General features: G+C 41.7%; 1 protein-coding gene across 3 annotated transcripts in view; it reads right to left on the bottom strand.

The window, feature by feature from the left end:
* Positions 1 to 304: 304 nt before the first annotated feature.
* The window catches only part of tamo (PUB and ZnF_RBZ domain-containing protein tamozhennic), a 59204-nt gene continuing 44834 nt past the window's right edge, over positions 305 to 14674 (bottom strand). For 2 of the 3 annotated variants that reach the window (XM_067132640.1, XM_067132622.1), the window contains exons 7-8: positions 4967 to 5091; positions 2350 to 4678 (exon numbers count right to left, since the gene is read on the bottom strand). In XM_067132640.1, coding sequence (XP_066988741.1) covers positions 3620 to 4678; positions 4967 to 5091 — 1184 coding nt within the window. In that variant the 3' untranslated portion in view covers positions 2350 to 3619. Of the gene's footprint in view, positions 4679 to 4966; positions 5092 to 14674 lie in introns of all 3 variants that reach the window. The other variant, XM_067132632.1, reaches the window with a different exon arrangement.

Consider the following 14674-nt stretch of genomic DNA (forward strand, 5'->3'; position numbering starts at 1 on the left):
CTCCTTCAAATAAACCTCTGCTTTCTGAACAACAGGGCTATGCTGTAACATGGACATTTGCAACCCTGCAGGATGAGGTGTTCATTTTTATATTTCTTATTGCATTGGTGATATTTGACAACTCACATTTATACCATAAATAATAACAGAAAGGCCACTCACTTGTAACATCGGCAAGTAAAGAACCCTTCTAGACAGCAAAATATAACCTATGATCATCTGACGAGTTAGGGTTCACTGCATCTTAAATATATATATTTCTTACCATTACATAAAGATGATGATAAACACATTTCACATCCTAAATGAAATGCAGAATAGCATTATCCCAGCCATAATCACTACAAAACTATGCCTGTGATGCAAAAATTTAAAAAACCAGACTAGAAACAAAATTTTAAGCCTCATCTAGTTAACTACAATACTTCTGTACCCTTTCCTATTATATAGAAAAATATTTATTGAACATCTATCAATACCCAGGGAGGACCTCCATTAACAGGGTGATAGTGCAATTATAAATACACTGGCAAAACCAATACCAGGAAATCCACAATTTTCGTCCATCACTACGCCACAAAAACACAATATACGCACTCACGCATCAATCGCCAAGGATAACAGTTAGTTGATTAATAATAATAATTAAAAAACAACACTCCTTTAAAGCTTTTTTCCTTAAGGTAAACTCATTGATTCTAGGACAATAAACTCGTAAGTGTTGAAGACTATACATGGCATTATTCACCTAAAGGACCAATATCCTTACATAATATACAGAAAAACAATTACAGTACTTAATTATATTTATATTACAGACAATCATTTTTATTGTGCTTCTGCTAAGTAAAGGTATCCAATTTGAATGACAATGGTTTGAGGACAAAATTCCAGTTTTAGTTAGTTTACTAATCTCAGAAACCTTATGAAAATTTCAGAAAACATACTACTGTACTCGCATGAAAGATTGATGGGTCAATCAGAAATTTCATAAAGTACACTAATAATATTAATAACATGAAAACATGGCCAGTTTTAGTGTATCTTACTAAAAGCAGAGATTTCAAGGGCTTACAAAACATTTAGAAAATATTTTTCCAACACCACAAAACAAAATATAAACCAAAGCCAATTTTGGAGGATTTTTTTTTTTATGAATAGCACAACCAGCATTCTAAGTACCATTACCATAAGCAAATTATTCAGCAGGATAAATAACAAAGTTCCCCTAACTGGGAAGTAAAGAAAAAATTACAATTGTGTAATTGTAAATGCTGTGTGAGCAGTGTTATATGCCTTAGTGGTAGGTACTGTACTTGCATACTAAGTGCACAGGCAGTTTTACCCATCTCCAGCTGTTTGTTGTCCTGACTAATTACAATGAAATATCTTTGGCAACCCTCAACACCACTACATGGGCTTGCAAATTGCAAATAATTAAAATGCTTAATATTGCAAGAGCTGGACCACCATTCCTTTAACCCTAGGAACTTTCCCATATTTCACCCATTTTAAAAATGTGAATGATACACAATACATTTATACTGAGAACTAGGAGTACAGTACTATGGTGTCAATGAATATAAGAACATGCTACATCACATATTTTTCCAGGAATAAAGCACACAACCAACAGAAAATAAGCATGATTAAGTCAAAACCAATTGGGGACTTGCATGACTGGTAAAAATATTGGTATCACTTTTACAGTTACTATTATAGAATTCAACTAATATTACACATCAGAGATGTACTCCAAAACAGCTCATACACATATGAAAGGTCAAGATGAAGGCGAAATGAAAGCATTACAAGTCTACTTAATCTACACTTCTAATTTTCCTCAATAAAGGAATAGTATAAAAATGAAAATGGGTTAAAGACATGAGACTGAAAATGTTTCAACATGAGTAGACAGAATAAATACATCAATAGAGGATGAAAGGTAACCAAGACTGGTCTAGGTGCAAAATTGATGGGGAGATTTCCCTAATAAAAAGAACTGTAAAAAAAAATCAACAAATGAAGAATTGTGCAAAATGCCCTTTAAGAAGGTAGTGAAAAGTATTATCAGTAAAAAATAAAATCTACGATAAAATGGCTTTAAGCAGAGCAAAAGAAAAGAAAAATACAAAATGTATTCAGTCAAAACTGGAAATACTAAGAGGGAAAATAAATGGAAATACTAAGGGGGAAAAATAAATATCACAATAAAAAACTATATACTGTACTGTACTGAACTACACATTTCTAGGCCAAAATAAACAATCAAAAGTCCTTTAGGTGTGAAATCAAACCCATTATGCACAATCTATACTGAGGAACTTACGAGGATAAGCAATAGCTGCATAGTTTTAAAAAATTGTTTTTAAAAGTTCAGAAAACTAGAAATACCTAGCAAATCTCCAGAAACCAGCCAGTTACATAACTGTACCTTATGTGTATGACAGATGATCTCAACATATACATTCCCTTTACGTATCAGCAAAATCTCAATAAAGAAAGTTAAAAAAAAAAAAGGGATTCAGTACTCACTTTGAGGAAGACTGTTGACATTTGTACAGAAAATGTGCAGAAAATAAAGCCTTATCATTAATGGGTAAAGTGCATTTCACATCCTATCATGCATGATGCTTGATACAATTTGACAAAACATTCCATTATACTGACAGCCATTTCACAATCACTGTTGGTGTGTAGTACCAAAAAGATTCTGCAACAACACATCAAATATCAGGCTGAATAGTAAAAAACCTTTCAACACTTAGGTTAAAGTTTAATATACATATTTGAAGTAGCACTCGGAGGACATCCTTTTCAATAACTCAAGATTTAGATATATATATGTCATAGTACAACTATGACTTGGAGATTTCAAACATTCCTTGCACATTCCATGAATCAACAGCTCCTCTATGTATTAAATACAATCATACCAAAACAAAACAGATTCTTGTGCAGTCCAAAGGCAAGCAATTTTTACACATTCCAACTGCCACAATGAACTTCAATATGAAAAAGAATGCAATATGTATTGGCATTTCAAATGTGTACAAAATTATGCTGATCAATCATTGGAAAAACCTTCAAAACTTTCTAGCTGGCCTTTCAACTTGAAAAATGGCAAAAAATTATTAGATATTTAGAAGGAATACTGTTTCTGATTTCTTCTCCATGGCAAGTAGCCTGCAATGACTGAACTTGGAACTAATAATAACAAAATCTTATCACCTCTATCCTTTGTGATAGTAATACAACAACTCACCTATAAGCATCAACTTTGTGATGCATGCTTACTTTTCAGTTTTGACATGTTATCATTATTTATCCAATGCATAAGAACCAAAATAAATGCAAAGGATTACTGCAGAGCAAAAATTTTATCTTGCACTAGAGGAATACAATTCCTAATCTTCACACCTCACCATCTGGTAGATTTGTTAGGTATTATAATACTGAACAAGATGATAAACACGAAGGTTAACTTTTCATACTGCACTTCAATTTTAGGTAAACAGTGGTCATTTGGCAAATTCAGCATTTCATATCTGACTGGAAACTACATAATGATTGCTTTGGCTGTCATTATTTCTTTAGCATATTACCCACATAAACCTTCTTAAATGTAAGTAGAGGATCCTTCCAAATGTACACCACATGCAGAGCAGTCTTGAGCATCTCTCTCATTTATGAGGGTACACTGAGGACACTGACGGCCCCCCGATATGAGGGGTGTTGCTTCTGGTCCTGGGACGCGAGACTTACCACACATGTCACAGGCAGAGCGGCCCTTATCATTAAGGAAAGTACATGTTGTGCAAGACCACGGACTCTGTAGACTGTCATCTCGAGAGGGCTGCATCTCTTTTGACTGAGGAGTGCTTGTAGTAATACTTGCCTGCTGTAAAGTGAGAGCAGTTGTAGTGGACCGTGAGGTCTCCGATGGTAGCTCTTGCCGCGAGTGGGTGCTTTTGCTGCTTATACTCATACTCCGAGGTGAAGACGAGTTACTGATATTGTTCTTGTTTGCATAATCTAATCGATTATCATTTCTCAACAAGTTACTCGTCTTCTTCAATACTGGCTTTCGGTCCTCATAATCATCACTATCTTGAGGTGCTGTCTCAAATCCAGCGGACATATTATCATAGAGGCTGTTCCGTTTGGTGAGGTTTGGGAAGACATCAGGGCCAGCACCATGGGACAATGAATGAGAGCTTTTGCTAGAACTTGATGGTCTCTCTACTCTTTCCCTGTTATCATTCAGGACTAATGCTTGTAATGCTTGATTGATGGTCAATGGTTTATTAATTTTCCCTCCTTCCTTTTTGTTGTTCTTTCCTGAAACAGCCTCTGAATACAAGTTCTGCCTTGTCATCTGATGGAGAATGTCTCCACGATCACCTATGTCCTTATTGTAACCCCTCTTTTCCAAACCCCGATATACAAAATCCCAAGTCTCCCATGAACTGGAACCTTGCTCATTAGGGGTCATCTGATTAGTAGAATTCCTGTTAGGATCTTTCACAATGGAAAGAGTTGCTTCCAAATGCTCATCTAAGGTGCCAGCTTGGAATACTTCAGGTGGTGGTGGTGGAGGCGGGCAAGGCTCAGAGGTATCTAAAGGAGGTAAAGGACGACTTCCAGATGACTTGGAGCTGCGTTTATGTGGGATGACCTAAGAAATAAAATCAAAGGGTCTTTTTCTTATTCAATCAAAGAAAAATAATCCAAATATTTGTTACCACTAATGACTAAAATAGAGCAGTCCCTCAAAATTTTTATTTCTTTCCTCTCAAACAGTAGTTTATTTAGAATAAAATTAATTACGAACTACAATGATCTTGACATTATGTGCATTACACCTTACATGGCAATCTTTCCATTTCAAAGCAGTGAAGAATAACAAAGATAACATCAACACTAAATATATCATTAACCAAACACATGCTAAACAACTGTATACCTTTGGAAGCATTTGTGATGTTCTAGGGGATGGTAGTGCTTCAAGGGAGGAGTCCAAGTCAATGAGTTTGGCTGTGGGCACCTGCCCGGCAGGTGCTCCCAAGCCCAAACTACTCACACTTTTACCTGCAAAATTTACAATTTTTAATATTTACATTATGTAATATGCAACCCCAGTCAACTGTTATATATTTAAAAAATACATATATAAACTACAGTAAACCCCCTGTATTCACGTTCTCACGATTCGCAGACTTACCTATTCACAGATTTCTCTGTGGAATGTATATACACATTACTCGCGGAAAATTCGCCCATTCGCGGTATTTTTCACCCAGAAATATTCACTAATTACTATATTTTCATATTTTCATGACTAAATGCATTTTTTGTGATAAAACTATTAAAATACTCTGGTATAAGCATTTTTAGGAATTTTTTTTGTATTTCAACTATCAAAATAGGCAGTTCTAAGTGTTTTTGGAGGGGTTTTAAGTATTTGCGTGGGGGTGGGGTGGGGTGGTATGCATCCCTGCAAATACAGGGGGTTTACTGTATTTATATTTTAATTTTATCTCAACTTTTTACAACTGCTTTAATATTACAGTATTCCATTACTCGTCCACACTAATAGGCCCAAGAGTGATGTGGATATGGCTAAAATATGGATATTACATAGTAAAGTGTATGCTAGAATATTCACTAATGCAAAATACTGGCTCAGCTTTGCTAAGGCAGGCTAACTCACACTGTGCACACAAACCTTCAGAACCCACAGCTAAATAACTTCATCAAGCTTAATTTATTCATAAGTTCTGTAAGAATTAAATTTAACCTATTTCCTTGTATTTTTTATGCATATTCCAACTTTCTGTCTTGGTGATTAATTAAATTCCCCTAGTTAAGTATTTAAAATCAGTTTAGTTTTGCTTGTTTAATGTTTCTCATTTGGTTTTAGAAATATGACAAATTTTTAAAGTAAAGTATTTTGTATTTTTCCTAACATACAAACCTGAGGTCTTTACATATGGGATTAACTTTCAGCGAGCTGAAAATCCGGCTGTTAAACTTTTGCAAGGTGGTTATGGTAATAGCTATTGATGGCAGGGGTGGAAGCACCACCCACCAAGTCGGTGTGCATTCTACACAATTTACCTTTTGGCCCAGATAAGAGAATGAGGGGTGGTAGGAGGTGGGCCCTTTATGTACAGACTTCAGGTTTATATGTTATGAAAAATGAAGTTTTCATAATAAAACTAATATTGTAATACTTACCTGAACACCTGAATTAGCCCTGGTCACTGACCAGCTCAAGCTACATCCCCATAAATTTACCCACAAAGTGAGTAATTAACTGTCAGTGTTACCAACGCCACAGGTAAAATCTTGTCAAGTGAGTTACCTGAGGTACCACTGACAATAATGCTGCAAATACCGGCCGACAGAGGCCGGCATACCCAACTGAGTCACTCACTATCAAACATTGACGTGGGGAGGAGGGAGGGAATCATTCAGGTTTTCAGGTAAGTATTACAATGTTAGTTTTATTAAGAAAACTTCATACTGCAATACACTCCCTGAACACCTGAATTAGCCCGATTAACAAAATTTTAATGGAGGTGGGATCAATCTAATTCAGCCCGATCTGTCAACGGAAAATAAGCAGGTAACTCATTATCGACCTACTATGTGTAAATGTATGTGTCCTCACCCAGTTGTCCAACTCGGTAGGTGGGGATGCTTGTAGAGAAAGTACCCCGACGTCAGTCTCATGCCTAAGGTACCGTCTGCGTCAGAAGTGCCTCCCATGTGGTATTCTATACCTCTCATGTGTGGAGGGGAAAGTCAAACCTCCCATGTGGCTATTCAGCCTCTCATGTCTGGAGAAGTTGAGTGTACGGGACCTTCGAGTTCTCTACTGCTTACTTATGCAGATGGCTGTGCCCAAGAAGTTGGAGATATTCCAACATGACCATCGGGATCTGCCTAACCTTAAAGACCTAAAAACAAAACAATACGCTCAATATGAACCCTAACTAACAGAGCCTTTCAAGTTCACTTAGGCTACCACTGACTACCTAAACTCCCAGCACCCTAACAATACAAGCTAACTATAAAATTGAGTTGGCCGCAACAAAAGGACCCAGTGAGTAACCCTTCCCTGAAGAAAACCAGATATCCCCAAGGTAGAACACCGTGAAAACCGACACTGACTTCCTTCCAAGTAGCTGCCTCCAAGATTGCCGACACCAAAAAATTCCTCAAGAAAGCTGAAGAAGTAGCCATTCCCCAGATACTATGCGCCCTTGGATGTGAAGAAGAGCTCGAAGGCTCCGAAAGCGATGCAGAACCCACTGACGCTTGACTTATAACCTATCGCAAGAAGAAACTAACTGCATTTTTGGAAATGGGACAAGATGGATACCTAGGGGAAACAAATAAGGTTCTTGGACGAGGCAAAAGTTTCTCAGTACATGACAAGTAAACTTTGAGAGCTCTAACCGGACACAGCAGCATTTCGGATGTGTCACCTCCTACAAAATCATCCAATGATGAAACTTTAAACGATCTAGGAAGAGGATTCATTTCAGATTCAGACTTTGCAACAAATTCTGGTAAGTAAGAAAGAAAGATATCCTGCCCCGAAAAGGATACCGTCCTAGCCACTGTCTGAATCTCACCAATTCTTCTTGCTGTAGCCAGAGCAACTAAAAACAACACCTTCTTGGTTAACTCTCTTAAGGATAACAACTCCAAGGGTTCGAAAGATGAAGAGCTCAAGTCTCAAAACAGTCGCTAGATCCTATGAGGGGGCCCAAAGTGGAAAAACTGGACGTTCTATTCTAAAAGATCTTAATAGATTGTGCAAAATTCTACTGGTCAAAAGCTCTGGCAGGTGAAACCTGAACATACTACTGAGCATCGACCTATATCCAGCAATCGTAGAATATGTAAAGTTCTTTTCCTTCCCTAAAAACAAGAGGAAATCTGCCACTTTCACAACTGATGGACGTGAAATGCTATGCCCCTCTTTCCAGCACCAACTACCGTACATAGCCCACCTAGTCTGGTATAGTTTCCTAGATGATCTTTTCAGACAGAAAGATAGTTGGTAAGCCACTGCCTCAGAGAGTCCTGAATGAGGGGCTGCTTGCTGGACAGTCTCCAGGCAGCTAGCTTCAGAGCGCGGAGGTTCCGATGGAAGCAATGGAAATGAGGCTCTCTGAGATCTTTCTTCTCTGGAAGGAATACTGGGACTTCCGTCAACATGTCCAGAAGGTCTGGAAACCATGGTCTTTGGGGCCAGAAGGGGCTTATCAAAGTCATCCGAGCATGATACTGTTCCTGAGTTTGATCAGTACCTGATGAATCAACCTGAAAGGAGGGAATGCATGCACTTGAAGGTTGCCCCAGGAGTGCAGCACTGCATCTGTCCCACACGACATGGGGTCCGCTACTGGGCAGAAGTAGACCGGAAGACGGAAATTCATTCTTGTGGCGAAGGGATCCCTGTCGCTTGCCATCTCCTCAACAGATGTTGTACTTCTTCCTGAACCAGAGTCCATTCACCCCGAGAACTTCCTGAGAACGACTCAACGCGTCTGCTAGAACGTCGAGCTTCCCCGACACAAATTGAGGGATAAGAGAAACCCTGTAGTCCTCGCACCAACGAAGAACTCTGTGTGCTACGTTGTGTAAGACTTGCGATCTTATTCCTCCCGCTTTCTTTAGATATGACACAACTGTAACATTGTTGCAGAAGAGAGCTACTACCTTGTTGCTTACTTGCTCTGAAAAGCAACTTAGAGCCTCTTCTACTGCTCTCTACTCCCAAAAATTTATGGACTCCTCTCGATCCAGATCCCTCCAAAGGCCTCTGGCCTGAGATTCCTCCAGGGTCACACCCCAACCCCGATCTGGGGCATCTGTGTACAGATGAACATCTGGAAGAGGGGAGTCCAATCTTACTCCAATAGTCAGACGATGTTCTTCCGACCACCACCGAAGATCCTTCAGGCAAGAATCGTCCCAGACCACAACTGCGCTCTTCCCAAAGTCCCAGCGATTCCTGAGACTCACCTGCAGAGAACGCATCCGGAGACGAGAACCTGGAACTAGTAGCGAGAGGGAGGACATTCAGCCCAACAAGCTCTTCCACAAGCTCACTGGTTGAGCCCTGTCCGACAAGAATACCTCTAGTTGACCTAGCACCGCAAGAATCCGTTCCTCTGTCGGGAAGCCCTCAAAAGATGAGTCTGAATCTCCATCCCCAAATGGGTATTTACTTGAGCTGGAATTACAGAGTTTTTGTCCAAATTCCTAAGGTCTGACATAGGTTCAGTAAGAAATCCCTTGCCTGCAACACTCCGTCCACAGACGATGCATTACGTCCAAAATAGGAGACAATACCCTTGTGAAAACCTGAGGTGCTGTGGCTAGACCGAAGCAGAGGACCTTGAACTGCAACGTTCCAGTTGGACCCGAGAAACAAAGGAACCTCCGAGATTCCTGATGAATCAGAACCTGGAGATACGCATCCTTGAGGTCCACTGAAACCATCCAATTGTCTCTCTGAATTGACCGCAGCACCAACTGCAAAGTTTCCATGTGAAACTTCGTTGAAACTACCAGCTGGTTGAGACCGGAAAGATCTATAATGGGTCTCCAAGACCCTCCCGCTTTTGGAGCTACGAAGATCTGGCTGAAAAACCCCGGAGAAGGAGGAGCCAGTTCTACTGGCCCCTTCTCCAAAAGGGTTGGATCTCCACTGCTAAACCTATCCCTTTGATGGAGGATGGGGAATAACTGGGAAGGCAAAGGGGGGCTGGACAGAGGAGGACAAGAATGAAAAGGGACTCTGTACCCCTCCCTTAACACCTCCACTACCCAACTCTCTGCATCCCACTCCTTCCAGGTGTTCCAAAAAAGAGCAAGGCAACCTCCAACAGGTACAGGCGAAGAGAATATCTCCTATTTCTGAAAACCCCTCTTGAAAGAAAAGGTTTCGAAATCGAGGCAGAAGCCGAACCCTTGGAAGCAAAACGGACCTTCTTCGGCGACCTAACAGGGGACTTGGAACCTGATCGCTTAGTTGGAGATGGCATCCTGGATCCTTTAGGTGATCTTGAACCCTGAGCCACCACACGAATCATAGCCCGTTGTGACTCTACAGCTGACGACGATGACACATAATTGACCATGGAGGAGACATCCTCCTCTCTAAAAAGACTGTTGCAGAACGCAAAAGGCACTCTCAACAGAACCCTCTTATGTATGTCTGGATAGTGAGGCGGAAGAAGATTTAAGAAGTCCCTCCTCTTCTTGCCAAAGAACGTTGCACAGCCAGCCGAAATATTAGTCTGGTATGCCAACCCCATCGAAGCCGAAGTGATGAGGTTGTCAAACAGTACAGGATCGGAGGGAGTATATCCATCTTGTTTGAGGAACCCCATCAGCCCAGACAACATCCACATAGAGTGGGACAAGGCCTCAGACTGGCTGCGAAAGGTGTCCTCCAAAATACAAGCCTCACAACATGTAACCGCTATCAAACGATTCGATGAAGGAACCCGAGAGAGAAGGGCCTCAACAGATTCGTTGAGTGGAACTATGACACCGGCAGAAGGGTTAACCGCTACCCTTAGAACCCCTTCCGATTAGGAGGCAAGGTTGAATCCTGTCTACCCAAACCAATAAGAGAAGCTAACCTGAGTCCGCCTCCCTCAAAGCCTGCTCGACTTGGGCAAACCAGACCAGTTTACTTGATGTTTGGGAGACTACTGGTTTAGCCGCATACAACAACTCAAACATTGCTTGGTTTGGTTGTGTAGGTTCCTCAGGAGCCTTGGACTGCGGATAGAGAGAATGGATAAAGTCCACCACCCACTTATACTCGCTTTCATTCGCTGGAGAAAAACCTATATCTGGTACTAGCTCCTCTTCTTCAAAAGAGCATTCTCTGTCCGACTGGTCCGACCGAACTGGAACAGGAAAAGAGACAGGCTGACCACCTGCAAGAGCTGCACCCGATAACCCGGAAATAGCTACACCTGGATGCATGAGACCAACACCTGACATACTGGACCCTATCATACCTGAGCCGCCCAAACCCTGTACCAACTAAAGCCGATGACAAAACTCTTGAGCCAGTCGCACTCAACTGCACAAACCTCGCACCACCCAGCGATGATGATGTAACACCTGGGCCGACCACACCTGCATGACGAACGCCTACCCCTGAGAGTGGAGAGGTCTCAACACCTGATCCACTCAGCCCCAGATGAACCAACACTGCACCAGGATGGGTATCCAAAGCTGAAGTCACACTGATTAAAGGAGAGGGAGGAAGAACTCTCTGATGACCCAGAACCAAAGCTGAACCCACCTTGAACACCTTAGAAGGAGGAACAAAAAAGCTGCAGGAAAAGTTGAAAGAGACATAGAAGGAGAGAAAAAGGAAGAAGCCACACTCGGAGCACCTACCGCTGGCGTTGGACAGGTGGAGAACATACCAACCGGTCCAGTACCCAAAGGTGTTTCTAAGGACAAGCTACGAGCTGCGGAACCAATGGGGACCAAAGAAGGAAAATTACCAGCTAACCTAGTGAAAGGAGAGGCTGAGGACACCATCGGTACTGACACACTCAACGATGGCGCCCATGAAACGCCAACTGCCGTAGCATCCGCAAGAACCGTGGTGGACACATCACTTCTTAAACCCAGTAAAGGATGAATATATGGATTGCGGAAGACTCCGCAACCACCTGAGAAGCATCTAGACCAGAACCTGAGAAACTACAGGACCTGTGTAAGGTGCTAAAAAAGACAGCCCCGCCAAAGGTACACCTTCCCTGAACCCCGAAGGGAGAGAGAGAGCCGCCGAAACTCCAATGTTACAGGATTGAACCAATGAAAATTCTTTGCTCTGCTGAGTTAATGGCAAAGAAACAGGATGAGTGAGAGAAGACTCCAAAGACCCCTCCGAAGAGTGACCTGATAAAGAAGTGTGTGTAAAGACATTGGAAGCAGGCTTAGAAGAAATTGGGGAAAAGGAAAACTCAGAAGCAGCAGAAGAGGCCATAGTTTTTAGAGAAAGAAAATAGACTGACCCTGTTCCCCTTGATAATCTTGACGGACATCATTAGCGAACTCAGGAAAATTCTTCAAGACATGATCGTGAATATTGGAAAACCCAAAATTGAAACACTGCCTAACTAGTAATCTATACACCTGTGACAGACCCAACAAATCTGCAATACACTGAGCCAAGTTAAAAACCTGATCACCAGAATTACCACCACCGCAAGACGAACCAAACTTATCCGTCGAAGGAAAAGGAACCTTCGAAGATGAAGGAGGACTCTCCAACACTTCAGAACCCGAAACCACATCTGAATGACCAACCACGGACTTAGAAAGCTTGTTGCAAAGAACTCAAAGCAGGAAATAATACCAAAGATGTATCCAAAGACGAAGCCGTCACACTAGAAACCCCAAAATAACCTGAACCCGAAGAAACCTGCACCTTCCACTTCTCTTCTTGAACACTTCCTAACCTATTATCCCTACTTGTCTAAGTCTTACCTAATTCTACATCAACCTCAGAACCTACACCTTGAGTGGGAAGGAGGGAATCTGCTGCCAACACTGCCTGCTCCATGCCGGGGGGGCCGGCAGAACTACCTTTGAGGCTTGCTGTTCTCCATGACCCACGCCACCCGTTAAGTCTAGTTCTGGAACAGGCAGGGGAGCTGAAAAAGAATGATTAGAATCAACTGTGCTACTACTACCACTATCTCTATTCTCAGTTAACTCACTCATCAAGCTAGAAAATAGGCTAGACATCTGGATGATAACCTGTCCTCTAACTTCTTGAATAACTCTGAATCTAACGCTTCCTTCTCTACTGACTGTAACCCCACAGTTGGTCCTGACCTGTGCTTACTCTCCAAGGCTAAGGATTTTCTGTTTCATATAATCCTCCATTTGACCTACTGACCAAGACCTGCACTCATCACATCTCTGACTGATACTACACTGAACCTTCCTACATAAAATACAAATGGTGTCTTGATCGTTTTTGAGTGTACTCATCCTACGCTTGCAGGACCTATGAGCAGCAGCATCTCCAGCAGTAGAAGGCTCGGTCGTCGAAGCTGTAGACAAAGCAGAAGGAGCGGCGCTAGCAGACGGCAATGTCCTCTTATCTAACTTGTCATGAGTCCAAAGCACCAATCTAAAGTTAAAACCGTAAGAGAAGTTCCAAATCGTCAAAATGTGTATATCCAGAAGAAAAGGCATTGAAAACGGTCCAAAGTTGTGATCTAATATCCAAATTCTTTAATGAGGGTCAGGCTAAATGACCAAACGTTTGCCTGATGCGGAAAAGTCCACACAGCACAGCGAACTAATAACAATTGGGGATGTCAGCCTCTGTCAGCCGGTATTTGCAGCAGCGTTGTCAACAGTACCTCATGTAACTCATTTGACAAAATTTTACCTGTACCGCTGGTAACGCTGACAGTTAATTACCCACTTTGTGGGTAAATTTATGGGGGATATAGTTCGGGCTGGTCAGTGACCAGGGCTAATTCAGGTGTTCAGGGAGTGTATTACAATATACAAATTACTTTAAAAATATGTCATTTGTTTCTACAAAAATACAAACCCTCAGTTCTTTATATATGGGAGACTTCTTTTTGGAGGGAGGATTCTAGGTAAATCTCTGAACTGACTGGTAGTTCAGCTCACCTGGGTACTCCCTTCCTGGTCATGAACAAGCAATGGAAGGAGAACATACCTCTGATCTATTGACAAGAGAAATGTTCAATCGTCAGACTTCTAGGCATTTTGAATTAAAGGAATGCAATATCCTTGATTCGAAAATGTTTGGATGAACCCACAGCGTTGGAGACTATGACTCTAAGAATAAAAAACTGGTTTGCTCATAGTCAGTCCCTCTCTCCCCTTGCTAGAGAAGGAAGGAAGGATTTGCATCTACTAATCCAAATGGAGCTAGATTATAGGATTGTCATCTACAGCACCTGCATGCATGCCCTTCCAGCATGTGACGGCTTGTTCACTCTTCTTCTGCCCACTAGAAGACAGGAGAAGGGGAGGAGGCCAGTCCCACACACACCTTCTTCTTGCAGCCGCACACCTTAGGCGAGATGTAACCTCTCCCTCAAGTGCTGGGTGAACCACATAACTTGTTGGGTATCCACCATAGGATCCAAGGAAAAGGAGTCCAAGGACCTATGGGCAATGTCCCAAGGTAAAAGGAGATGGATCTGATCTGCACGATTACATTCCATCCTAGTACTTGACCAACAGGTTCTTCCTGAATGTAAAGGACTGACCGATGGCCCTGGCCTCGAAAGATCTGGCTCGAAACATAACGATGTCCACCAGGAAGTTAAGGGGTATGCTCGTTTGATCACCTCACTAGTCAGATAAATGACAGTTTAGACACTACTTCTTGGCCAGCTTGAAGCTAACGAATGAGTTGTTGGCACTGGGCTGAAAGTCTAGTCTTTATGAGGTAACATACACGTCATACTGCCAATGGAACCACAGGACCATAGAAGTGGAATGATCCATCTCGCTGATCACCTTCAAAACGTAGAATGGTGAAAGGCGTAAGCTTCCAGATTTAAATGGATACCAAAGATGTCTTGCTTTATTCAAGGGTGTGAGAAGACAGAACAGA

This window comes from Macrobrachium rosenbergii, chromosome 3 (assembly GCF_040412425.1).
Source record: "Macrobrachium rosenbergii isolate ZJJX-2024 chromosome 3, ASM4041242v1, whole genome shotgun sequence".
In the NCBI taxonomy this organism is placed as follows: domain Eukaryota; kingdom Metazoa; phylum Arthropoda; class Malacostraca; order Decapoda; family Palaemonidae; genus Macrobrachium; species Macrobrachium rosenbergii.